Source organism: Physeter macrocephalus, chromosome 7, assembly GCF_002837175.3.
Source record: "Physeter macrocephalus isolate SW-GA chromosome 7, ASM283717v5, whole genome shotgun sequence".
Lineage (NCBI taxonomy): Eukaryota > Metazoa > Chordata > Mammalia > Artiodactyla > Physeteridae > Physeter > Physeter macrocephalus.
The window spans coordinates 144,707,783-144,732,088 of NC_041220.1; the positions used below are offsets into that span (position 1 = coordinate 144,707,783).

General features: G+C 61.0%; 2 protein-coding genes and 1 non-coding gene across 7 annotated transcripts in view; 1 reads left to right on the plus strand and 2 right to left on the minus strand.

Annotated features, from left to right (window-relative positions):
- Nucleotides 1–12,176, plus strand: part of NELFA (negative elongation factor complex member A) — a 27,775-nt gene extending 15,599 nt beyond the window's left edge. For 2 of the 3 annotated variants that reach the window (XM_024119158.3, XM_028492445.2), the window contains 10 exons: nucleotides 1,648–1,819; nucleotides 3,170–3,331; nucleotides 4,759–4,848; nucleotides 6,328–6,458; nucleotides 6,557–6,626; nucleotides 6,788–6,876; nucleotides 7,669–7,780; nucleotides 8,529–8,812; nucleotides 9,938–10,037; nucleotides 10,150–10,894. In XM_024119158.3, the coding sequence (XP_023974926.1) occupies nucleotides 1,648–1,819; nucleotides 3,170–3,331; nucleotides 4,759–4,848; nucleotides 6,328–6,458; nucleotides 6,557–6,626; nucleotides 6,788–6,876; nucleotides 7,669–7,780; nucleotides 8,529–8,812; nucleotides 9,938–10,037; nucleotides 10,150–10,334 (1,395 nt within the window). In that variant the 3' untranslated portion in view covers nucleotides 10,335–10,894. Of the gene's footprint in view, nucleotides 1–1,647; nucleotides 1,820–3,169; nucleotides 3,332–4,758; nucleotides 4,849–6,327; nucleotides 6,459–6,556; nucleotides 6,627–6,787; nucleotides 6,877–7,668; nucleotides 7,781–8,528; nucleotides 8,813–9,937; nucleotides 10,038–10,149; nucleotides 10,895–11,714 lie in introns of those variants that run through there. The other variant, XM_028492444.2, reaches the window with a different exon arrangement.
- A 2,173-nt stretch (nucleotides 12,177–14,349) lies between these two features.
- Nucleotides 14,350–24,306, minus strand: part of NSD2 (nuclear receptor binding SET domain protein 2) — a 56,448-nt gene continuing 46,491 nt past the window's right edge. Inside the window, exons 18-22 of one of the 3 annotated variants that reach the window (XM_007114127.4) lie at nucleotides 23,312–23,428; nucleotides 17,804–17,945; nucleotides 17,405–17,511; nucleotides 16,347–16,551; nucleotides 14,350–15,584 (exon numbers count right to left, since the gene is read on the minus strand). In XM_007114127.4, coding sequence (XP_007114189.1) covers nucleotides 15,331–15,584; nucleotides 16,347–16,551; nucleotides 17,405–17,511; nucleotides 17,804–17,945; nucleotides 23,312–23,428 — 825 coding nt within the window. In that variant the 3' untranslated portion in view covers nucleotides 14,350–15,330. Of the gene's footprint in view, nucleotides 15,585–16,028; nucleotides 16,552–16,689; nucleotides 17,512–17,803; nucleotides 17,946–23,311; nucleotides 23,429–24,306 lie in introns of those variants that run through there. The other 2 variants (XM_028492439.2, XM_028492438.2) reach the window with 2 other exon arrangements.
- LOC112063816 (small Cajal body-specific RNA 23) lies at nucleotides 18,052–18,177 on the minus strand. The gene has a single exon (XR_002891198.1). It is a non-coding gene; the product is annotated as a small Cajal body-specific RNA 23 (non-coding RNA).

Below are 24,306 nucleotides of genomic sequence, written 5' to 3' on the forward strand. Positions count from 1 at the left end.
CTGCATCGGCAGGCGGACTCTCAACCACTGCGCCACCAGGGAAGCCCTGTTTGTCTTTTTGGGGAAGCGCCAGATGGTTTCTCTAATGGCCGCACCATTTTACAGCCTGCGCCCTGCCCCGGGCAGCGTCAGAGGGCTCCAGGTCCCCTGCCCCTTGGCCGTCTCTTCAGTTCTGGGCTCGGGTGTGGGAGGTGGCACCTCCTGCTGGGCCACCTCAGTTCCACTTGCAGGCTCTCCTCCCCATCACCTGGGCGTTCCCACAACACAGTGTGTGTGTGTCTCTCGTTCCTAACGCTTTCGGGTGACTGCCGAGGGCGCAGCCTGCCTTCTGTGTGGAGCTACTTAATTTGAGACTTAGGTATGAGGGGGGGCTTCTTTGTTGTGTTTTTTACATAACTTTAGTTTGCCAGGGACACGTTTTCACTCTTTAACTCATAGTAAGTGACAGATGAACTTGTTTTTCATTTCGTGCCTTTTGTTTTTAATGTAGGAAAGAGTTGATAGCTCAGCTATCAAGGGGGAAGGTGGCAGACGGGCTCATTCTTCTAAAACATCAAAAAAGCCCCCAGCACAAATGTTAAAAAATAAATAAGTGTTTACCATTTTTGCCACACGTCAGAAGAACTTATTTCCATGTATTTCAAGAGACGGCCTTTTAGAGTTGGGTCAGCTGGCACCCGGCCCAGTGCTTGGCCACGGAGAGGCGCCCAGCCTCAGGCGGGAATGCCAGAGCCTTGACGCTTCCACCTCGGCTGCGCGTGCGCCTGGGGGGATGCGGGGCTCAGCCGGGCGTTCTGTCTGGACCACCGCCGGCGGCGGCGGCTGGGCCTCCGGGGCAGGTGAGGGGATCCTGATTCCTGAGGGTGGTGGGAAGCTGGGGATGAGGGTTAAGCCAGAGCGTGAGGGGATGGGAGGGTAGGCACAGGCGAGGTGGAGCTGCCAGGTGGGGGGTGACAGGTGGACCAGGAGCTTGGGTGGGAGAGGGCAGGTGTGAGGGGGACTGTGTTCAGGTTTGGGCCCGCGTCTGGGCCTTAAGCAGCGGTGACCGCGGGCCGCTGTGGCCACTCGCACCTGTGGGAGGAAGCGGCACCTCGAGCGCAGCAGACATGCCGGCCACGGCCTGTCCCCGGGAGCCAGGTCCCCCTGGTCCTCGGGGGGGGGCCGGCCCCCTGCGGGCTGTCCTCTGTCACGTGAGCCCCTCACCTGGCCGTGGGGCGTGCGGGGACTTGGCCCTGTTCTCCGCAGGTGCCGAGCCGCGGCGTTGGCCTGCCCACCCTGGGGCTCCCCACACCCCAGACGCCCCAGTGGCAAGGTTCCCCAGCAGGGGGCGGGAACGTGCCCCACCCCCCCCACCCCCGTCCTGGGCGGCCCTTCTGTTTGCCGCCGGGCCGGTGCACCGGGAGGCGGTGGGGAGGCGGTGGGGAGATGGCGGAGGCAGCCGGCGAGGTGTGGGCGCCGGCATGGGGGCGGTGGCTGAAGAGGCTGGGCCCCGCCCCGTGCGCCCAGAAGTTCCGGCAGGGCTTGAAGGGGGCTCCTCTCTGTGTCTGAACCAGCAAAGGTGCGCTTAGCTCCAGTCCTGCAGGCCTGAGCCAGGGGCGGCAGGGTGCGGTCGGGCGACAAGGACTGCCATCTCTCCTCTCCTGGCAGATGAAGGGCGCCCTCACAGAGATCATCCAGCTCGCCACCCTGGACTCGGACCCCTGGGTTCTCATGGTGGCCGACATTCTGAAGTCCTTTCCTGATACCGGATCTCTTAACCTTGATCTTGAAGAGCAGAATCCCAACGTTCAAGATATTTTAGGAGAACTTAGAGAAAAGGGTAGGTTGAGTGTCTTTGGTTTATGCTGGGAGGAGGGAGAATGGGTCTTCCTTTAAACCCTCTTTTGTAACATGAGTTTGACTTTGAGAGTGTTGAACGCTGTCCTGTGTAGTGCTGTCTGTATCCGTACACCCCTGCCCCGTGCGCTGCTGGCTGGCTTTTGGCCAGTCTTCGAAGAGAGCAGCCCAGAGGCTCCCTCCTCACTGTACGTGCTTATCTCAAGTGTGTTATTTACTCGCTTTCACATTCACGTACCCCTCTCCCCACTCAGCTCCATGAGGGCACGGGCTCTGCCCATTCAGAGCCTAGAACATTCCCTGGCACAGAGTAGATGCTCATAACTGTGTGTTGAAAACATCAGTAGTTTACTTGTCTAGAACACGAACTGAAAACCACTTAGAAAATATTTGCAAATGGAGTAAAAGAACATATCAAGTTGGGAAGGTCTGTTCCTCCTTGAACTCCTCTCCTAGTTTGGAGAATTGGAACCACAGCCCTTCAAAGATGGGACCTGTGCCCCTGCGGTCCCGCAGGGCCGGTGGCCTGGCCGCCCCAGGGGTGGCCGCCGGTGCCTCTTCCCGACTGCGAGACGACCGCTCCTACAGGCTTTTGCTTGACGTATAACTGCCCACAGGCTACATGGATGCTTCCAGAGCATTGGAACGCAGACCCAGGATGTTTCTGTCCTGGTGACTAGCTTGATGAGGGTCCAGAGATGTCCACGCCCTCCTGGGTGTCTTTTCTCTGGTGGGAGGGGCCTGCTCTGTCTTCCGCCCAGGGGCTTCCGGGTGGGCCTCGGGGGGGGGGGGGGGGGGGGCAGGAAGAACAGCGGTGGCACTGGTCTCTTCTCCCCACCCAGGGCCTTCTCCCGAGCTCTAACTGCCTGGTAAACCCACAGACCTGGGGGACACGCCTGGGTGCTTCTTGTGAGGGCCAGGATTCAGAGGGTCCAGGAGAAACCATCCATGGGGGCCGTGGGGACTGAGGGGAAAACCCGGGACGGCCACAGGCTGCCCCTTCCTACAGCTTGCTCTAGGGATGCACAGAGCATCTTCCAAACGAAGCTGTGCTGACGGACAGCCGTGGCGGAGCCCAGGTGCTTCTGCCTTTAAGAAGCTCCACAGGGATTCTGCTGAGCCCTCCTGTCCTGTCCTTGACCTTCGGCCCGGGTTGGTGGCCTTGATTGCTGGCCTGTGGCATGCAGGCAGTGGATACTTGTTTTCTGTTTTGAGATCAAAGCAGAAGCTCCACTGCTACAAACAGGAAACTGTGCGTTTTCATATTAGCGGTGAAAATTGGGCCTGTGTAAGGGAAATGCACCTCCTAACATGTTGGTTCTCGAACGAGCAGTGAACGAGTGTGAGGCGTCGGCCATGCTCCCGCTGGAGTGCCAGTACTTGAATAAAAACGCCCTGACGACCCTCGCTGGGCCCCTCACTCCCCCAGTGAAACACTTTCAGTTGAAAAGGAAACCGAAGAGTGCCACACTGAGGGCAGAGCTCCTGCAGAAATGTGAGTGCCCGCTGTCCGCATGCGGGTCTGGGGGTGGGTGCGCCTGGCCCAGGGGGCGCACTGGGACTTGTCGGGACCCTCCTCAGCGGGGGCTGCCTTGTCTGGCCTGGAAGGTCCAGCAGATTTGGGAAAACTGACTGCCGAGCAAATCATGCTTTTGTCCTATGTCTGTAGTTTTTATTTTTAGATTTCTGTTAGGTTTTATGGTACCTAACTGTCTTTTAAAGACAGAGTTCTACGTAGTTTTTTTCTTTTTTTATTAGAAATTTATTGATTGCTACGCTAAACTGTGTGTTCTAAAAATCTACTTTAGAAACTTCCGAATTTTCAGGTTAAAGTATTTGTAATCTTTGTTCCAAAAATGAAATCTGTACCAACTGAGTCACACAGGTGATGAGACAGGCAGTCTGGAAGAGACTGGAGAGGCTGGGTCCTAACTCCTGCAGCCCTGCCTCATTCTTGCAGATGATCTCAATTTGACTTTAAAGATGTTTGGTCATTTTATTAATGTTTTTTTTAAGTAGTGGTTTCTAAAATGTACATGGAAGATACTTGCTCGGAAAAAGGCCAGGAAATTGATTCCTTTGACTGATAGCAGAACTTTTATTTTAAGTGGTTATGGTATTGGTAATAATAACCTATATAGATGCCCTGTTTTCAAAGAATCCAAATAAAACACAGCAGCCATCGTGACTCTCGGTTCCAAATGGACAGCATCCTGGGGTCAGCACTGCGCCGTGGCTTCATGGAGCTGGCAGTGCGCGGCCCGGGCCCCCAGCCCCCTGGGCAGCTCCCAGGCCCCTCCGTGCAGTCAGCAGTGGCACCTGCCCCCAGCCCCCCACGGCAGAACCTGGCGCCGGGTGGACATGGGGCTCTGTCCCTCCCCGAGCTTGTTTCCTGCCTCGCGTTGATGCGTCTGTGAAGGGAAGGGTGAGGTTGTGCCAGAGGACCACCCACCAGTGAGGACGCTTCCTCGGGGCCCCTCCCGCCCCCCACCCCGGGAGGTGCAGCTGCCAGGGCCCTTTGGCTGCAAGTGTAGTTCTCTACACCAGGCGTCCCCAGCCCCGGGGCCACGGACCGGTACCGTGGACTGTTAGGAACCGGGCTGCATAGCAAGAGGTGAGCGGCGGGCAAAGGAGAGAGCGAAGCTTCATCCGCCGCTCCCGCCTCTCCCCGCCGCTTGCATTACCTCCTGAACCGTCCCCCGCCAACCCTGGTCCGAGGAAACATTGTCTTCCACGAAACCGGTCCCTGGTGCCAGAAAGGTTGGGGACGGCCGCCCTGCACAGACAGCGTTGCTGTAACGTTGGGAAGCAGACGAGCGACTGTTTGTGCTCGAATCCTCACAACTTGACCTTCTCTGTAAATCCCGTGGATGGAGGCGCTGTCATCGGGCGGGCGCTGACGCGGGCCACCTTGTCTTACAGCCACCGAGACCGCCCAGCAGCTGAAGAGGAGCGCGGGGGTGCCCTTCCATGCCAAGGGCCGGGGGCTGCTCCGGAAGATGGACACCACGAGTAAGGCCGGGCCGCTGCGGGTCGGAGGGGAGGGCTCGCCCTTCCTCGGGAGCAGAGTCGTTGAACTTTGACCCGACCGGGCCGCGGGCCCTGCGGTGCTGCCGGCTCTGTTGTGTGAAAGGAGGGGGGCTCTTCCGCTTACGGAGGGTCCGGAAGGCTCCGCCTGAGATGAGGAAAGACCGGGATTCGAGGGAGACGCTCAGTCTCGGTTCTCGCTCGTCCTTATGGCCGTGGAGGGCACGGGCCGCCGCCTCCGCCCCAGGTCCTGCCGCCTGCCGGCCCCGTGCCGGCCCCAGGTTCTCCGTGGGGCGAGGGCTCCACAAGCTCGGGGCTGACCGGGCCACCGTCGTGTCGTCGGTCTGCTCCCTCGTACCGCCCTCGGGGCCGGAGCTCACCTCTTGCTCCCTGCCCACCCCACGCTGCCCGGGCCCAGGGCCGACCGGACAGGGCAGGTGCGTCGGTGAGAGCAGCGGCCCGGCTGCCACTGGAGCCTGAGGGGGCTCGTGGGGGTCCTCCCTGCGGGGCCCACGGCCCACGGCCCACAGCACTCGTGTGGGAGCTGCCGTCTTGGTGTCGGCCGACTCGGCACTGGGGGGTGGGGGGGAGGCCCAGCCCCGTCACCTCAGGGCCGGCTGTCACCCCGGGTGGCCCCGGAAGTGCATCAGGGTGACATGGGGCCCTCACTGTAATGTCCCTGCCTGCCCCCTACATGCCAGTCCCCCTGACAAAGCTCCCCTCACCCTCCTTTCCACAACCTGGCCGGGCGCCCCGACCCAGCATGCCCACAGTGCGGTTCAGGGGTACTTCCTGCTTCCCTGCTCTGTCCCATTGGCCGTGCCAAGGGGCCACCTGTGCACCGGGCCTGGGACGCGGTACATGGTCTTGGTGTGAGTAAGCCCTGGTGTCTGCACGCTGAGCACTGGGGCGGGTCCCAGTGGCAGGAATGGGGAGGCACTGGATGCCTGGGGAAGGGGCCAGGCCCCCTTCAGAAGGAGCCATTCCTCGTGTGTCAGGGGCCTTCCCTTTGAGAGATGAGGGACCAGGCCCAGGGGAAGAGGGTGATTCTGGCTGCAGCCTGTGGGCCTCTATCCTGTAACACATCTGTTAACCCCGAGGTGCAAGAAGGAAGTGGAAGCTGATTGTCCTGTCTGTGGTGATAAAGGACTCGGTGTGTTAGGGTCGATGGTTGCAGGTGTGGCGTCTTGGGCAGAGACGTCAGTTTGGCTGTGGTGTCGCTGGTTGCCACGGCGTGCCCTTCTGGGCGGGCCGACCCGATGCCCCGGTGCTTGGGCACAGGGAGAGGGCAGGCCCCTGGCCTGGGGGCGTCCCCGGCAGCTGCCCTCGCGGAGGCGCAGCACATCCGCGGGAGCACTTGGCAGGCCGGCAGGGGCGCCTCTGGCGGAGACGGGCAGGCGTAATACGCAGCGGGGGCGGAGTAGCCGCTCCGCGAGGCCCGCTGACGGCCCGTCCTCTCCGCAGCCCCGCTCAAAGGCATCCCGAAGCAGGCGCCCTTCCGAAGCCCCACCGCCCCCAGCGTCTTCAGCCCCGCGGGGAACCGCACTTCCATCCCGCCGTCGAGGACGCCCCTGCGGAAGGAGAGGGGCGTGAAGGTGGGCGTGTCCCCTGGCAGCCCCGCCCGCGCGGGACCAGCCACGCCCCTTGCGCTCCTTCCTCGGGGCTGAGGGTGGGCTTCTGTCTGTGTCGGCAGCTCCTCGACATCTCCGAGCTGGACATGGTCGGGGCCGGCCGGGAGGCCAAGAGGAGGAGGAAGACCCTGGGTGCGTATTGGGGGCCGTCTCCCGTCTGCCGAGACCGAGACCGCCTCCGGCTGGAGAGGGGCGACCCTGCGGGGCAGCCCTGTCCTCCGAGTCGCCGCCGCCGCGGCCTCGGGCCGGGAGGGCCGCCGCCCGGGGCGCTGAGGCCCGTGCTCTGCCCGCAGACGCGGAGGCGGTGGAGAAGCCAGCCAAGGAAGAGACGGTCGTGGAGAACGCCACCCCGGACTACGCGGCCGGCCTGGGGTCCACACAGGTAGGGCTGCGCGTGCCCCCGTTCCCATCGTTAGCCGCGGAGGCGCGTCGTGTGGGAGCACACGCGCGGACGCACACGTATGCACGCGGACACGCGCAGGAGAGGTGGCGCCGGCGGGGCGCTGGTGTGCCCGCGGGCCCAGGTTTGGACAGCGCCGCGCGCTCGGGGCTCCTCGGCGTCCCCTGTCCCGCAGGGGTGGTGGGGCGGCCTTGCGGGAGGGCGTGCTGCTTGGAAGGCCCCTCTCTGCCGGTGCTGCCTGCCTGGAGGGGCTGGGCAGCCAGGCACCGTGTGTCGCCTTGTCCCCATCGGTCATTTCTGGGTGGTGGGAAACTTCTTATTGCAGAGCTGTGTTTTCTCTTTATTGAAAGGAGTGTCTTCCTTTTCTCACATGCTTTTGTGGTTTAAAAAAAAAAAGTTGTTTAACTTTTTCTTACCTCAAAGATGGTTGGTTTGGGAGGGTCCCTAACCCAACAGGGACAGCCCCGCCCCACCCCGCCCCGCGCCCTCCCAACAAGGCAGCTCCGGGATGGGGGCGGCGGCAGGGCCGGACGCTTGGGGTCCAGCACTGCCGAGCGCGGGGCCCCTGGCCTGGAGCAGTCTCCATCGCTGGGGACAGCAGTGCCCCCGGCCCTGCTCCGGGGGTGGGGGCCCTCCTGTGGGGCTGGAGGTTCGGGTTCGCGCTGGGCCGAGACGCTGAGGCCCACAGAGGAGCCGGCCCCATCCAGGAATGGGAGAGGCTCACACTGAGCCCCCGGGCTGCTTTCGGGAGGAACCATGGTCTCTGTCTTCCAGAAACTCGGGTCTCTGAACAACGAGCCTGCGCTGCCATCCACGAGCTACCTGCCCGCTACGCCCAGCGTGGTCCCTGCCTCATCCTACATCCCTAGCTCCGAGGCCCCGCCAGGTGAGCGGGCACCCAGAGTGGGCAGCACCCACCGGGCAGGGAGCAGCATCTTCCCGGGGCTCGCCCACGTGGTGCTTCCTTGGGTGTCAGGACCTCTGCTGGCACCGCCGGGGCCGGAAGACCCTCCTGCCCAGCACGAGCTTCGAGAAGTGAAACCCAGGGCTTTCAGCTGCTTTTCCCTTCCCGGGGCCAGACAGGCAGCGCCCCTTGTGCGGTGCCAGGTGTGAGCGGGAGGGGGGCTGCAGAGGTTACAGCGCCTCAGGGTCCAGGGGTCCTCACGTAGCCCTACAATTTGAGAAAGAAGGTGCTGAAGGAAAGGTGGAGGGGATCCGTGGGTTCTGCTCCGAGGCGTTTGCTCCCCGGGCTCAGCGTCGCAGGCCGGAGGGGAGCTTGGCCTCGGGGAGGGGGCGGCCAGAGAGGGCCTGGGGGTCAGGCAGGCTTGCTGGGCTTCAGGAAGCAGCCCTCCGTCCCCTCGCCAGCACCCAGAAGCCCACTAGCGCCTGGACGTCTTACCTGCTGGTCCTCAAAAGGCCTGAGCCCTCTGGCTCCCGGCTGGGGCTCTCGGGCCGTGTGCCCTCGCACCCCAGCTGCGGGCAGGAGGGCCCGCCCGCGCCCCGCCCCGCGCGCAGGCGGCCTGTGGGCTCCGGGGCGGGGCGGGGCCGGGCGGAGCCCGGGCACTTCTCTCCGGGCGGCGGGCGGCGGAGTTCCTGGCCCTGCCGGCTGCCCCCAGGCCTCGCTCTGCTTGCAGCCCCGCCTGCCCGGGAAGCCAACCTGCAGGCCAGCCGGCCCCCGGAGGAGCCCAGCGCCCCCAGCCCCGCGCTGCCGGCACAGTTCAAGCAGAGGGCGCCCCTGTACAACAGCGGCCTCAGCCCCGCGGCGCCCACGCCGGCGGCGCCCACCTCGCCCCTGACGCCCACCACGCCCCCGGCCGTCGCCCCCTCCACCCAGACGCCTCCGGTGGCCATGGTGGCCCCTCAGGCCCAGGCCCAGCCCCCCGCCCAGCAGCAGCCCAAGAAGAACCTGTCGCTCACGGTAGGTGTGCGGGGCGAGTGTGTGTGTGGTTGTGTGTGTGTGTGTGTGTGTGTGTGTGGCCCCGGGGCGTGGGTGGGTGGGTGTAGGTGTAGGTGTGTGGGGCGGGCGGGTGTGTGTGCTGGGCGAGTGTGTGCGTGTGCAGGTGTGTGTGTGTGCGCGGGTGTGTGCTGGGCGGGTGTGTGCGGGTGTGTGTGTGTCTCTGTGTGTGTGTGTGGCCCCGGGGCGGGTGTGGGTGGGTGTAGGTGTAGGTGTGTGGGGCGGGCGGGTGTGTGTGCTGGGCGAGTGTGTGCGTGTGCAGGTGTGTGTGTGTGCGCGGGTGTGTGCTGGGCGGGTGTGTGCGGGTGTGTGTGTGTCTCTGTGTGTGTGTGTGGCCCCGGGGCGGGTGTGTGTGGGGGGGGGGTGCGCGGATGTGCGTGTGTGCGGGGCGGGTGTGTGTGTGTGGTTGTGTGTGTGTGTGGCCCTGGGGCGGGTGTGGGTGGGTGTAGGTGGAGGTGTACCCTGCATGGCTCGGCTAATCCTGGAGCCAGACTCTTGGAACCGTCCACCGATCCGTGCAGCCACAGCCTGTGCCCCCATGCAGACCAGGGGGGCAGGGCCTATTGCTGCTGCTTTATCAGAAAAAGCGTGGCAAATCTGAGGCCTAGCTGATGGGGCCGGCAACACCTCAAACACACTTTGTCAGAGGACTCTTCATCTCGGAGGAACTTCATGGTTCCTGCAGCTGGGAACCACGCCAGCCCAGCACCTACCTGGAGGCCAGGAATCTGGGCCTGGGGGGGTAGGGGTTGGGTGGGGGGGTGGGGGGGGGGGGGCGGGGCGGGCGGGTGTGTGTGGGTGTGTGTGTGTGCGGGGCGGGTGTGTGTGTGTGCAGGGCGGGTGTGTGTGCGGGTGTGTGTGTGTGCTGGGCGGGTGTGTGTGCGGGTGTGTGTGTGCCGGTGTGTGTGTGTGCGCGGGTGTGTGTGCGGTGGCGGGTGTATGTGTGTGCGCGTGTGTGTCCCTGTGTGAGTGTGTGGCCCCGGGGCGGGTGGGGGTGTGGGGGGGGTGTGTGGCGGGTGTGTGTGTGTACGTGTATGTGTGTCAGGGGCGCTGGCGGGCCCAGCACCCAGCCCTGCGCCTCCACCGCAGAGGGAGCAGATGTTTGCCGCGCAGGAGATGTTCAAGACGGCCAACAAAGTCACGCGGCCCGAGAAGGCCCTCATCCTGGGCTTCATGGCCGGCTCCCGAGGTAGGTCCGCGGCCGGCCCTGGCGGGGGGCCGGGGGGACACCTGGGTCCTGCGGGGATGGGGGACGGCCCCGCACCCCCAGGCCCCCCGCCCAGCGGCCCCTGCCCCCTCAGAGAACCCGTGCCAGGAGCAGGGCGACGTGATCCAGATCAAGCTGAGCGAGCACACGGAGGACCTGCCCAAGTCGGACGGCCAGGGCAGCACCACCATGCTGGTGGACACGGTCTTCGAGATGAACTACGCCACGGGCCAGTGGACACGCTTCAAGAAGTACAAGCCCATGGCCAACGTGTCCTAGGGCCACCGCTCCTGCCGGCCTGACTCGGGCTCCAGGGGACCGGCGGCCCCCGACGTGCCGCCGGGTCCCAGCTCACTTGAGCTTTAGATTCCGTTTCTCTGGGGTGTTTTGGACTTATTTTCTAAATTTTAATATGGGTCCCTTTTTGTGTGATTTAAGACACCTTCTTGCATTCAGTGTTACAGTTCTGAATGTTCAACTTAGCCCCGAAAGGTGTAACTGCCTGATCTCGGCAACAGCTCTGCCTGGTAGGCTTCTGTCTTTCCTCATTCTTTCTTCAGTCCCGCTGACCGCGAGCGAGGAGGGCTTTTCTTGCTCGTGCAGCCCGCTCCCCGCCCACGCGGCTGAGGGACCAAAGGGGGCGCCCGGTGTGCCTGAGAACGGGGCGGGGACAGCCGCCAGTGCCCGGGGATGGGGGATGCCAGGACACGCTCACCACCCGCAGGTTTTGTATTTGTCTTTTGTACCGTTGTGAGCATTTAAGACCAGTCCTTGGGTACCTGTTTTCATTGTAAAAACGACCTAATTAAAGTTTAGCTTTTCTAAAGAAAAAGCAGCGGAGCTGTGTTTCCAGCCAGCTCGACCTCTCTGCTCTGGGGCCCCGGCCCCTCTCTGGGGTGGGTGACGTTGGGGTCAGCCCAGGGGTCACTCCTGGAGGATGCGGGCGTGGGGAGCACGTCAGAGGGGCCTGGGGCTCAACCACCTGCGGGGCTGAGACGAGTCCGCAGCTTCCTCTCCCGACTCTGTCACCTTTAAGGGGGGTTTGGGAACCAAATTATAATTTACAGGAGAAAAAAGCCTTTTCCCCAAATCAGAACGACACTCACTATCTACGATACTTGTTACACTTCCAGGGCCACGCTGGCCTCTCCCCAGATGTCGGGGGACTGTGCCAGCTGCTTCAGAGTGACAGACAACTCGAGAGTAACTGGGAATGGGACTTCCCTGGCGCTTCCACTGCAGGGGACGTAGGTTCCATCCCTGGTCGGGGAACTAAGGTCCCGCGTGCGGCACAGCGCGACCAAAAAACAAAAAGAGAAAAGGGACTGGGGAAATGGAAGGGAGCCCCAAACTTCAAAATGCAATCCCACATAAAGAAAAAAGCCTTTAAATCTTTTAATACAAAAATACTCGTACACAATCTTCCAGACACAAAACTTCCGACCTTAAATCCTACTTCCCCGCAACCGGCAATCCTCAAATCTACATTTCAGTATCTTCCCCCAGAAGTCAATTTCAAGTTTTTTAAGTCTGTCAAAATTGGCGGTAGCACCTGGTACACCCTCCCCCCCCCCAAAGGCGGAGCCTGGCCTCGTTCCGTGTGACGCTGAGACACCAGTAGGCACGTTGAGGTTTCTGTTTAATTTCACATCTCAACAGGGTGCGGTGGACACGACGCCCGCGGACACAGCACTTTACTCGTTCATCAAACGCTACACGTCTCACGGGATCAAGAGTTCGGCAACTGACAGTCGTCTGTGTTACCTTTCATAAAAACAAACAGGCTGATCGTTTCTCGTTTCTGGACATACGGCAGTTCTCGGAGGTGGCGCCGCACACACTGCAGTTTACGTGTCAAGGGGAACACTGGGAAGGCGCCGGGGCGCAGACCTGAGGGCGAGGCAGGGGGTCCGCCCCGAGCATCCTCGGAGGACGGGACCCGGGTGGGGGCGCCAGGCGGCCTCCTCGTGGTGCTCGCAGCTTATCACCCGCTTTGGACATGGGGCTGCAACCCCCACGGAGAGAAGCGTCCCCGTGTCCAGAGGCCCGCGCTGGCGTCGACACAACACACGAGGGGTCCTGGTCAGCTCCTGGTGCTGAGGAATCCTGAGGTGTTCGGGCGGTTTTCACATCAAACGCTACACGTCTCACGGGATCAAGAGTTCGGCAACTGACAGTCGTCTTGTGTTACCTTTCATAAAAACAAACAGGCTGATCGTTTCTCGTTTCTGGACATACGGCAGTTCTCGGAGGTGGCGCCGCACACACTGCAGTTTACGTGTCAAGGGGAACACTGGGAAGGCGCCGGGGCGCAGACCTGAGGGCGAGGCAGGGGGTCCGCCCCGAGCATCCTCGGAGGACGGGACCCGGGTGGGGGCGCCAGGCGGCCTCCTCGTGGTGCTCGCAGCTTATCACCCGCTTTGGACATGGGGCTGCAACCCCCACGGAGAGAAGCGTCCCCGTGTCCAGAGGCCCGCGCTGGCGTCGACACAACACACGAGGGGTCCTGGTCAGCTCCTGGTGCTGAGGAATCCTGAGGTGTTCGGGCGGTTTTCACTGTGTTTCTGCTTCACGTTAACGACAAAGGACTGAAGCCGATGTTCGGCAAAGAAAGACCGACTCCCCCAGAGCGAGCTCCCCTCAGACTGACTCGGAGCAAAGGCCTCGGCCCGTGGGGGCGGCCCTTCCAGCTCCGCTGCCCCTCCAGTGCCTTGTGCTCAGGTCCATACGCTGGTCTTCGGGAGACTCTCAGAGTTAGTGTTATTCGCTCATTAGTTTAACAGTTTTTGGAAAGAGGGCAACCATATCTAAAATAAGTTTTCCAGTATTTCCTTCAGAAACGTTATAAAAGAATTTGGAAGTAATATCAAAGTGACTCAAAAATCACACAAAATTTTTACTACTGTCAAATACAAAAATAAGTTAATCTGCTCCCCAAAGTGCACTGCAAAACCAATTCTGATGTTCTGACTTAGGCAAGAAGTCCCTTACTGGCAGGAAAGGGCAAGTGACATCAGCCCACACCGAGGCCCCTGGCTCTGAAGGGCGGGGCTGCGACCGCGGCCGCTGTGCTGGCACCGGGCCTCGGCGCCCCTCGTGCGCAGGCGCCAGGTTCAGGGCCTAAGGAGCATAAACCTACGTCAATCCAGTATTTTCTTAAGAGACCATTTGAGAGAAACCGGAGTTCTGAACTGAAATACCCGACGGCCCCTGCGCCTCAGCGAGCAGGCGCGTTTCCAGAGAGTAACCGAGCCGCCTGTGGAAGCACCAGCTGAGGACCCGGCTTGTTTTTCCTTCGGTCCTACGTCACTTGCCCCGGGGTCACCAGGGAAGGGCCAGCAGGACGGCCTCGGTCAGCCGACTCCCCTAGTCCGTGCTCGGGGAGGCCCGGGCGCCTCGCACCTGGAGCAGGCGCTTCCCAGGGGGTCCCGGCCTGGCCGAGACCGCCCCCTCCCCCCACAGCTCCCGCCGCAGAACCACGGAGCAGTGGTGAACCTGGGTCCAAGTGTTGGTATGTCCTGCGATCCTCCAAGGTGAGAACGGTAAGAGACACGAACGGGAGACCTCGGTGGCAGTTTTCAAGAACAGTTGTGTAAACTTTTCTGCAGAGTAGCTGTTCTCCTCAGGTTATTTTAAGAAGAAAAGGCCAGAGAAAAGCACCTGTTGCTGGGTGTCCCCTTCCCTCCCACGGCGAGTGGAGACAGGCAGGTACACGGGCTCCCGGCAGGGCGCTCGCAGCGTCCCGGGGTCCACGGGGAACGCTGTGCTTCGCAGGAGCTTCTCCCCGCGTGGGGCCACCGGTCCATGGCAAGCTCCCCGGGGATAGCGTCGGCCGGGCTGTCCCAAGGCCGGGTGCCCACGCCCGGCGGGCCGGCCCGAGTCCCGGGACGAGCGCTCCTCCGGAGGGCACAGGCCCCCAGCACGCGTGGAGTCCCTTGGGGCGACGACGCTCCTGAACTCGCTCTCTCCTCAGCCCGAGAGGAGCGCCTGGACGCGCGCGTCTCCCGCGAGCTCCACGTCCCGGGGGGCGGGGCGGGGGGGGCACCTAGCAGTGTCCTGCTTCGCGACGGTCACCCGAGATGCCGTCAGGCGGAGCGCCGGACAAACCGTCTCCCTAAGTTGCCGCGTCACACAGCTCAGCGGGTCACGCACGCATCAGTAAACACGCATTTCAGTCGGTGGTAATTTGTGAAACAAGTTTAGCAAAAATATATTGAGAATAAAAGCCAGAAACTGGTAAAGAAAAGCCACCCGAAAAAACGTACAGGGGGGGGGGCGGGGGGGGCACCTAGCAGTGTCCTGCTTCGCGACGGTCACCCGAGATGCCGTCAGGCGGAGCGCCGGACAAACCGTCTCCCTAAGTTGCCGCGTCACACAGCTCAGCGGGTCACGCACGCATCAGTAAACACGCATTTCAGTCGGTGGTAATTTGTGAAACAAGTTTAGCAAAAATATATTGAGAATAAAAGCCAGAAACTGGTAAAGAAAAGCCACCCGAAAAAACGTACACGCTCTTCCCCCAAGTGACGAGCCCCTCCGGGGAGGCTGCCCCACGGGAGCCCGTGCGCTGAAGGCCGACGCGGCAGCAGCACGTGGTTCGAGCCCACGGAGAGAACAGCTACAGGGGAGATCCCACCACCACACTACGCTGGCCACCGCCCTGGGGCCGGCTCCTCACTAGGGTGGAAAAGAAGCATGGTGAGGAAAAACTTCACATTAGTACAGAAAAGAAACCATACAGCTGGGTCGTAAGAGCAGATTCATCAAAACCACGGTTCCCAGGGCACTGGGGGCCTGAGCCCTTGCCCAGGCCGCCCCTGGTCTCCTCTCCTGAGTGACGGCGGCGGGGGAAGCAGGCTGGGTGACGTTGTCAAGATTGAAAGAGGTAAGAGCGAGCCTCCGAGAAAACACTACTCTATACATCTCAGGGGAGATAAAGACATTTCATACGCCAATTACTTTTCCGTCGTAACTTTAACCTAGGAAAGTAGAGCGGGAGGGCACCTTGACGTTCTGAGATTCAAGTGTAGCTGTAATGCTGCGTAGTCAGGCTTGTCTGTCCTGGGGCGTCCGCACCTCGCGGCTGGAACCACGCGGCTCGGACGGTCAGTGCGGCGCAGCGGGCGCTGCTGGGATGGCTCAGTGATGGGAGGCGCCCCCTCCCGAGGAGGCCTGTGCGTGCGTCCCGGGGCCGCGGGCGGCGTCCTCCGGCCCTCTGCCGCAGGGCGGGCCGGCCACCCGGGGCCGCCCGATCTCACCCCGCCCCAGCCTGGCGCTATTTGCCCTCTGTGACCCTCCGCCAGCACCTCCTCTTCTTCCTCCTCCCCTTGGACTTGGGCTCCGGGCAGGGCTGCTCGGCCGGCTCTGCGCGCAAGTCGTGCTCGCCGCAGTACGGCCGCCCGTCCTGGGTGGAGCTGAAGGCTGCCCCGTCCTGGTGTTCCTTGCAAAACGAATTGGGGCAAAAGTGGCAAAATGAAGTGGAAGGTTTCCCACACACGTCACAGTGATGCCAAGGACACTCCCACTTCCCTGCAACGAAACAAAGTATCACCAGACAGAAGAGAGGAATGGCAACTTGTAACCCTTGCGTGGGCGAAAGCTAACTTGAAAACTCAGTCTAGTCAGATGAACACAAACTGAAACGAGACACTGCTTTCCACGCGAGTCTCGAAAGGTAGAGAAGCTACTAACGCCGGTGCTCAGAGGCCTGGGGGGCGGGGGATGGAGGGCGGCAAGCAGGCCCCACCTCCGAGCCCAGATGGCCCAGCGGCACCGGGGCCCCTGCCGCCCCGGCTGCTCTCCGGCGACGGGTGTGCGGCCGGGCCGAGTGTTTCGGGGGCCCCGCTCTTTCTGGGTTCTTTCTGGCGTCCCCCTGCAGAGGCTCTTAGTGCGGTCTGGGAGGGCCAGCACGCCCACCGTGAGCCTCTCTGCCGCCTGCCTGCTGGCCCTGCTGCATCGTCCTGTGCCACACACAGTGTTTCTGTTTCTGTTTTATAGTCAGACACATTTGACTGCTCCTTTTCTAGCTTTTCCGCTTCTGTCTCCGGGTGAGAGCCTCTCGGCTTCCCTCCCGAGGTGACACGGCCGCTCTGTGCACGCCGGAGCCCGTCATCTCTCTGACGGGCAGAGCCCAGGCCCAGCCCCAGCCCCTCCCCGTCTTCCCAGCCGAGACCCAGGGGTGCGGGCCCCTCGCTCCCAAGCAGCCCCTCCCGGTGCCTTCCCCCAGCCCCTGCCGGCCCCCGAGGGCTGCAGCGGGTGGTCTGGCCTCAGCTGCCCAGGCTGGGGACCCACCGAAGGGCCGCTTGCCCAGGCCCAGGCAGGGCAGGTGGTAGGCCTTGGTGCACGTCTTGCGGTCGCACAGCACCAGCTGCCCGCCGTCACCACAGCGGAAGCACTCGTCCTCAGACGGCTTCTTCCCTTCGCCTTTCGTTCGACGCCTCCTGGTTTTTTTCTTGGTCTTTTTGCCCTTCTCCTCCGAGGAAAGGGAGGCGGAGGTCTAGAATGAAGAAAAAAATGCAGTTCACTCAAGGGAACCGCATGCACTGAGGCCAGCTGTCCCGAGGGGTCACCAGGGCCGAAGTCAAGGTCGGGAGCGCCTGGGACCCCTGAGGATGGTCTCCCAGGAGAAGAGTGGGGGTCTGCAGCCGACAGGGAAAAGGCAGGGGCCGACCTGTCCCCGTTTACTGCCTGTAGGAAACCACACAGGCCGCCGGCCGCAGCGCCACTCAGCGGACACGCGGCCCAGGGCAGGCTCTTTCTCCACGCGGCGCGTCTCGTGAGGACAAATGAAAAAAGCCAGGTGAAGCAGCAGGCCCGCTGTGGGCATCCCACCTCTGGGCCTGGATGCCTGCGGCCGTCCAGAGGCTTCAGGCCCGGGTTTTACCCAGCACAGGGAAGGGTCTAAGTGTGCTGGGTGGAGCCATGTCCGTCCCCCCCCCCCCCCCCGCAACAAAGCCATGTCCTTCCCGGAACCTCAAATGTGACTTTGCTTGGAAGTAGGATGGCTGCAGATGTAAAGCAGTGGGGGTGAGGTCGCAGTGGAGCAGGTGGGCCCTAACCCTGTTGTGACCCACCGGCGTCCTTGGGAAAGAGACGTGGAAAGAGACACGCAGGCAGAAGGCCACGTGCCGCCAGGCGCTGGGGGCAGAGCCGCGCCAGGGGAGCACGGAGGCTCTGACTTCGGATTCCCGGCTCCAGGCCGTGAAGCGCCGGCACCCTGTGGCCTCTGCAGGGGCAGCCTCGGCCCGCGAGCACAGCGAGGAGCCAGCGAGTCCCGCGCCTGGCGCCCCGGCCGCCCCCGGCCCCGCCCCGCCCCGCCCGGCAGACGCCGCTCTCCCGCCACTGCTCACCTTGGGCCTGTCCCCGAGGAACCCGCTGCAGTTGGAGGCCCCGCACCGACAGACCGTTTTCTCGTTGCCCAGACAGTCGAGGTTGTAGTTGAAGGTCAGCTCTGTCCCTGGGTGAGGGAGACAAGCCACACTGGGACACTGCCCTTCTCCCGACCCTGCCAAGAAGCCTGCATCAGGTCTACGAGCCCTGCGCCCGCCTGTCAGCGCACCTGTACTGTCCCCGCACGGCTTTCGAGTCCACGCTGCAAGGTGCACGTTCCAAACAAAACACAACTTCCAAATCGCCAGCCGCCCGCCCTCCCCGAGCCCGGCGGTCCGGCCATACGCAGCATCGGACAAGGGCCCCTCCACCTGCCCGCTCAGCTGGGAGCCCCGTGGGGAGCCCCGGAGGCACCGTACCTGCAGGAATGTCACACACGGCGAACAGGCCCACGCGAGTGTCACCGTTCACTGTCCACTTGAGGGTCTCACAGTTGGGCTGGCAGCTGTGGTTCATGAACCGGGAATAGTTTCCTTTGGGGCCGGCATCGATTATACGGTCCTGTAAGGCACAACTCAAGTTTCAAGCAGCATCTACATACGTGGTCAACTCTCAGCCATCACGTTCTCCTTCAGAGGGAACTGTCACCCTCGCGCTGGACAACTGGTGGTGTACTGAGAACTGTGGTCTCCCAGGTCCGCTCAGATGGGACCCCCCCAAACCAGTCCTGTCTCTTGCTCACGGAGGGCGGGCAGGTCAGCACCACACGGAGGGCCCGAGCGCTGGCGAGCGGGGGGCAGTGAGCCGAGCTCCCCGACGTCACGTGGCAAACGAGCGAGCCGGACACCACCAGCCTGACAGAGGACAAGACTGACCGCTGACGACACAAACCAGCCAGCAAGTCGAGACAGACCAGCGGTGGAGGTAGCAAGGAGAACGTCCTGAGGCCATGAGGCCACGCTGGCTGACGGGAGGGGGGCCAGCCCCCGCGGCGGCAGCAGTCTTTTGAGACGCACCCGGGCAGAAGCGATGAGGGTCCCGCCTTCGTGCTCCCGGGATTCGACCCCCCAAAAGGCAAGCGCCCATGCGTACGCGGAGATGTACTCCTATTGTGGCAAAACCCAGACGATGCAATCGCCCGGCATCAGGGAGAGGTGACCTCGGCTTCCTCACCCTAAGGGTCTCTCATCGACCGCGCGACCGGAAGGGGCAGAAGAAAGACGTACCGGAGGCGGGAGGGCACTTAAAACTAGGCCACAAAAAGCATCACGGTCACGCGATAACGCCACACGGGGTCTGTGAGTGGGGGACAGGACGTGTGTAAGCACAGGCACCGCAGGGGCGCAGCATCGAGACGCCTGTTGGGAGGCCCCGGGCGGGGGCCTCAGCCACGCGCTTACCCCCAGGCGCTAGCTGCTCCTCTGAAGGTGGACACAGCTCAGAGTGCTTGCTCTGCAGCGTGCTGCCGCCTCACTGAAAGGAACCACCGAACCTGCCCTGAGCAGCTGCATCGGCTCCTCAGTGCCGAGATGCTGGTGCCCAGCTGTCCCTCAACGGATGAACCTGGCGCTGTTTCCCGCTTCCGCCGTCACACCGCTGCGGCCACAGGCTCTCTGCACGGCTTCTTCTCTTTTTAGTTGGTGTTCAGTCCATGCTGATTCTCTGCCTAGGACCTCTCGCCCCGAGGTGAATCCACGGTAGACTTTCCCTCACTTGGCTGTCTCCTGTGCCTCCCCGAATTGTGCCTCTGGGGGTTGGCCGCTCTGTTATTTGGGGCACACCCTGCAGGATGTATCCTGGTCCCTGGCGGCGCTTTTGACGTTAAAAGGCCTTCCTCTGTCTCACTGAATGCGCCGGGGCCCAAGTTCTGCCTTGTCTGAGAACAATTCTTTTTAAATTTGACTTCACCTGACACACCTTTGTGCACAATTTTATTTTCAACTTTCAGGATCTCTCTGTTTCTTAGATACAGCAGAGAAATAGGCTTCGCTTTATGAACCAATCTGGAAATCTTTTAACAGATGAGTTAATCCAACTCCCTTTTACAAATATGACTCATGTGTTGGGCACAGTTCTATCAATCTAATTTGCTTGTTTATTTGGGTTTTAAGCCTTTCACTATGAAGTAATGGGGGTTTTAAAATATTGATTTTCCTGTTATGTTGGGAACTTTATTTTCCCTGCTGGCTGCCCTTTATCGAGGGCATCTCTGCCCGCATACAACGCCCGTAACCTCCTCTTGCAGTGGTCTCCCCTGACCCACCTCCATCCTTACAAGCCAGTTTTCAGTAGCATTCTTACCTTAATACTTAAAAATGCTGAAAACTACTCCTCCCTGGCTATTCAGCTCTGACTCTTGGGCATCAGAATCAGAGGTGAGTTTACCCGCCTCTCTGGCCTCCCCTCTCTGTCGCTGTCGGCAGTCAGTTTGGCACAAATTCCCGATACCTGAACCACCAGCAGTCGCTTTGCGGGCGTCGCCTGGAATCCGTCCTTCAGCATCTTCCCCCAAAGGACCGGTGCCCTTAGCTCCCGTGTCCACACCTGTACTCTGACATCTACGTCTAAAGAACCAGTTGGCTGGAGAGAAAGTCTCCAGTTCACTCTTTCCTTGAAAACTTTATCAGCGCTGCTCCTCTGTGCTCAGGCACTGGATTCCGCCATGAGAAGCCTCGAGACGGCCTCACTTTCTTCCCCTTACAAGTAACTCAATTTTTTGGCCGAGCTAGCCAAAGGGTTCCTTGTTATGTCCAGTGATTTTAATAAGATATTTATTATGTTGACCATTTTGGATGGATTGCCCCTGAAATACAAGGTATTCTTTCAATACCTAGACTCCGTCACGCACGCAGAGAGACCCTCCTTGGCCTGTCCCCTGGCTACGCTTTCTTCCCAACCTTCCTTTCTTCCCGCCGCGTCCGCTTGGGCGCCGCTCCAGGCGGTTTCAGCTTCAGAAACGCTCTGGCCGCCGCTCGTGTCACTCCTCAGGTCTCCGAGTTCGAGATTCAGCTCAGCTTGCTAACTGGCCGTCTCTAACCCTTGGGCTTTAGAATGCACGCTGACTGCAGGGCGCGATGTCCCCAGCTCTGTGGCCGTGTCTCCCCACCCACAGGGAGGCTCTCTGCTCTTTACCATCAGATTTTCTCGAAACGTGCTGGGGGTCCTGGAGCAGCTGTCGGCTGGATTCTGGGTGTCCTGTGTCTGGGCTCCCTGCTCTGTGGTCACCTGATGGCCCACAGCTCCCCAGGCTCCAGAGCCTCGGGCCCCCCCCCCTTTGCCTCACAGAAAGCTGCCTTATTTTGGAAGACGGTCCTTCCGAGGCTGTCACCACAGGTCCCCAGGACCCCGCCCACCCTTCTTGCTCCGAGGCCCCCTTCTGAGGCCGCTGGATATACATCTGCTCGTTCATCCTCTGTCCGACTGTGGGCAGTAAGGAGGCGAGCCGGGGCAGCTCGGTTCTGCTGGGAGCGGCACCTCGGGGCGCGGGGGGCCTAGAGGCGCCAACTCTGCAGCAGCCCCGCCTCCGAGTCCCCTGCTCTCGGACACGGTCTTCCGTCTGCTTGTGGGTGATGAGGTCCTTAGTTTCACTGAAGATGTGCTTTGTGTATCTTTTTGTTGCTGCTTTGGAATTGAGCACCACCATCTTCTACCAAAATCCTACGTATAGATTTTTTAATTTAATTTTTAGAGATTAGGGGTTTTTTTGGCAGCGCCTTGTGGGATCTTAGTTCCTTGACCAGGGATCGAACCAAGGCCCGGGGCAGTGAGAGCTGAGTCCTGACCACGGGACTGCCAGGGAACTCCCTGCCTCGTGTTTTCTGATTACTATCTTTTCTTCTTTTTTCCTCCCTCCTCCCTCCTCCCTCACTTTCTAGTGATTGAGACTTTTCTTTATGCCCTTTTCCACTCTCTCACAAGGTGGAAGTTACACTTTCCGTTTCTACTCATTCAGTCATTTCCTGTGTACGCCTGACAAAGCACGAGTTAGTGAAGTCTCCCCTCCATCCACACTAAACACGCAGCTCACACTGGCCTCGTCTCTCTTCTGACGCCCTCTGTGACCGCCACCCCGGCCCCGCTGCCCCACGTTCACCAGCACTCAGCACCTGGGACAACCACACCCGCATGCGCGGCACCTCTTGTCCACCATCCTTCTCGCGCCTCACATGTAACTTCTGAAGCCCCTGAAAAACCTCCTTTACTATCTCCTCCGCCACGTGACGCCGATGGTCAGCTCGCTTGGTCCCGGTCTGGAGGGTGTGAGGTGCAGGGTCAAGGGTTTTTTCCCTGAGGAGTATAAGTGTCCCTGGTTTCCGTCATACTTGGAGGAGGCTGACCATCCAACTGTTGTTCCCTGGAACATGCTCTTTTTTTTCTCTGTTGCCTTGTTCTTTTTTTTTTTTTTTGGCTGCACTGTGCGACTTGTAAGATCTCAGTTCCCCGACCAGGGATGGAACCTGGGCCCTCAGCTATGAAAGCGCCGAGTCCTAACCTCTGGGCCCCCAGGGAAGTCCCTCTCTGTTGCTTTTCATCGTTGTCGTGCATGGCATCTTACAGGCTTTTTTTAAGACAACATACCTAGGTACAGATTTATTTTTATCTATCCTGCTCAAAACCTGTTCGGCTCCATCCATGAAGTGATCCACGTCACAGAGATCCCATAAAATTCTTTTTGCACCTTGCCTCTCCCGCAGGCCTCCCGTCTCCCCTCCGGAGCGTCTACTGAGCGCCTGCCCTCCCGTCTCCGGCCTCCTTGCCCGAGCCTCACTGCCCTGTCTCCCTGTGCAGCGCGTCCGTCCAGGCGGGTCCTCGGCGCTCCTTCTCCTGCAGTCGCTGCCCCGCTGCCGTCGTCTAACTTTGCTTAACCCGCGTCCACTGGGTTATTTTCGATGACTGTATGTTAACTCCCAGTTTTAACTGTTGGTTCAAATCTGCCTGATTTATCCCTCAGTGTCTCGTTTCTGTGTCTCTCTAAATCTCCTTTTATGGCTCTAACCATCTGTAACATGCTTATTTAATCCTTTCTTTCAGATTTAATCTTATTCCCTCAGATTCTCACCAAAAGCTAAGCCTTCTATGTGAGGGTCTGCTTACGGAGATCCCGTTCTGCTGCGTTTGTACACGTTTAGGGAGCTATGGCTTATCTTTTCCTCTTGCAGGAAATGGAAAAGGTATGAAGTGTTTCAACGTCTCATGCATCATGGGCTTTATCTTGGCTTCAGCCAGGTGCCCTCGGTGAATAATCATTTCAGGGACTAATCTGTATGTTAAGTGATCAACCTGGCATTTTTCACAACATGTAAGTAGTTCAAATTTAGACGCCTGAACACAAGAAGGCATGAGCCTAGGGTTCCCACTTCTAATCAAATAACCCCCCTCACCACCACCCCCCAAAAATGAGGGGGGATGGCAGAGGGTACGTAAACTCGCCACCTCCTGGGGTTGGGTCTCCTTGGAGCGACCAGAAGGGGCCTGTCAGCTGGGCACCCGGTGTCCCGGACGTGCCCGCTCTCCTCCACCCGCGCTCGTGACAAATCATCTTACCCACCTGCTGGGAACGCTGACCCCTCCAGCAGACAAATGTTCACAAACCTGAGCTTCAGACACCTGACAAGCACCCCAGAAGACTCCACTATGCACCCGGAAGGACGTGCAATTCCCCTAATCTTGCTCTTCTCTGACCCTGGGAAAGACCGTTCAGCGTGCCCGTCACGCATCAGAGGGACACGCGACGCTCCGGGAAGCCTCACGCCAAGAGCCGGTCACCCTGGCCCTCCGGCGGTGGCCAGAAGGCACGGAGCTGGAGGAGACGAGCCCAGGTGCCTGAGACACGCCTACGCAGACGACGTGCCGGCGCCGCCTGGAGTGCAGTCCGAGCCCAGAAAGCGCCGTGCGCCGACGCAGAGCCTCGAGGCGCGCCGCGTTACCTTGTCTATGGTGAGCATGTAGAAGTGGGTGATGTCGTTCTCGTGTGCGCGCCGGATCCTCGCCATGCACTCCTCCTCGTCGATGAGCTCCCCCACGTACTCGTTCACGAACTCTCCCTGGAACGCAGAAGAGCGCGCTGCTGATGACCCACGGCCCGGCCGAGGCTCCGCGCCGGGGCCCGGAGCCCACGCCAGGGGCAGGCGGGGGCGGGGGCTCGCCGAGTCCCTGGGCATTACGGCCAAGTCGGGCGAGTCTACGCGTGTTTCGTGAAGGCTGTCAGTGAAGCCTGCAGCTGAGCCCTCTTCTGGAAGCAGCAACGCGCTAACCCTTGCTTCCCCGCACTCCCGCGTCTTGGGGGCGCTGTAACCGTCAGCCCCCAGCTCCCACAGAACCCGCCCCCACCGCTCGACCTCCCCAGCAGAGACAGAGCAGGGGTGGAAACACCCCCACAAGCTCTCCTGCAAGAGCCCGGGTGAACCAGCAGGCAAGGCAGGTGCAGGAACAGGGATGCTGGGGTTTTTCGCTTTCAAAGCAGCCTTCTCGACGCTGCTGGGGACGAGCCGAGGACGGTCCTGGGTCTGAGGCCGCCCGCGCTCGCCGCAACGAGCACGCGGTGCCGCCATTCAGCCTGCAAGCGGAGACACGCCGTGCGTGGTCCCGGTCACCTCCCGACAACCCGGTCCCGCGCTGTCCCAGGACGGCCGCCACGGGAGCTGCGTCCACGACGCTCTGCTTGGCGACCCTTCCGGCTGCCCTTCTAAGCAAACCTTTCCCTTCGCCGCAGCAGCCCTCAGAATTCTGACTGAACGCACATTTCAGGTAATTTAAGGGTTTTACTCTGATAGATGTCTTTCATGTAACGTTTTACAATCTTCAATTGTAACAACTCCAAAACCGTTTTTGAAATACTGTTCTCACACGAGAGCAAAAGCACCACAAGCAAAGCTAAGTCCGAGGACGGCGAGCGAGCCCTGGGGACGGACGGACACGCACA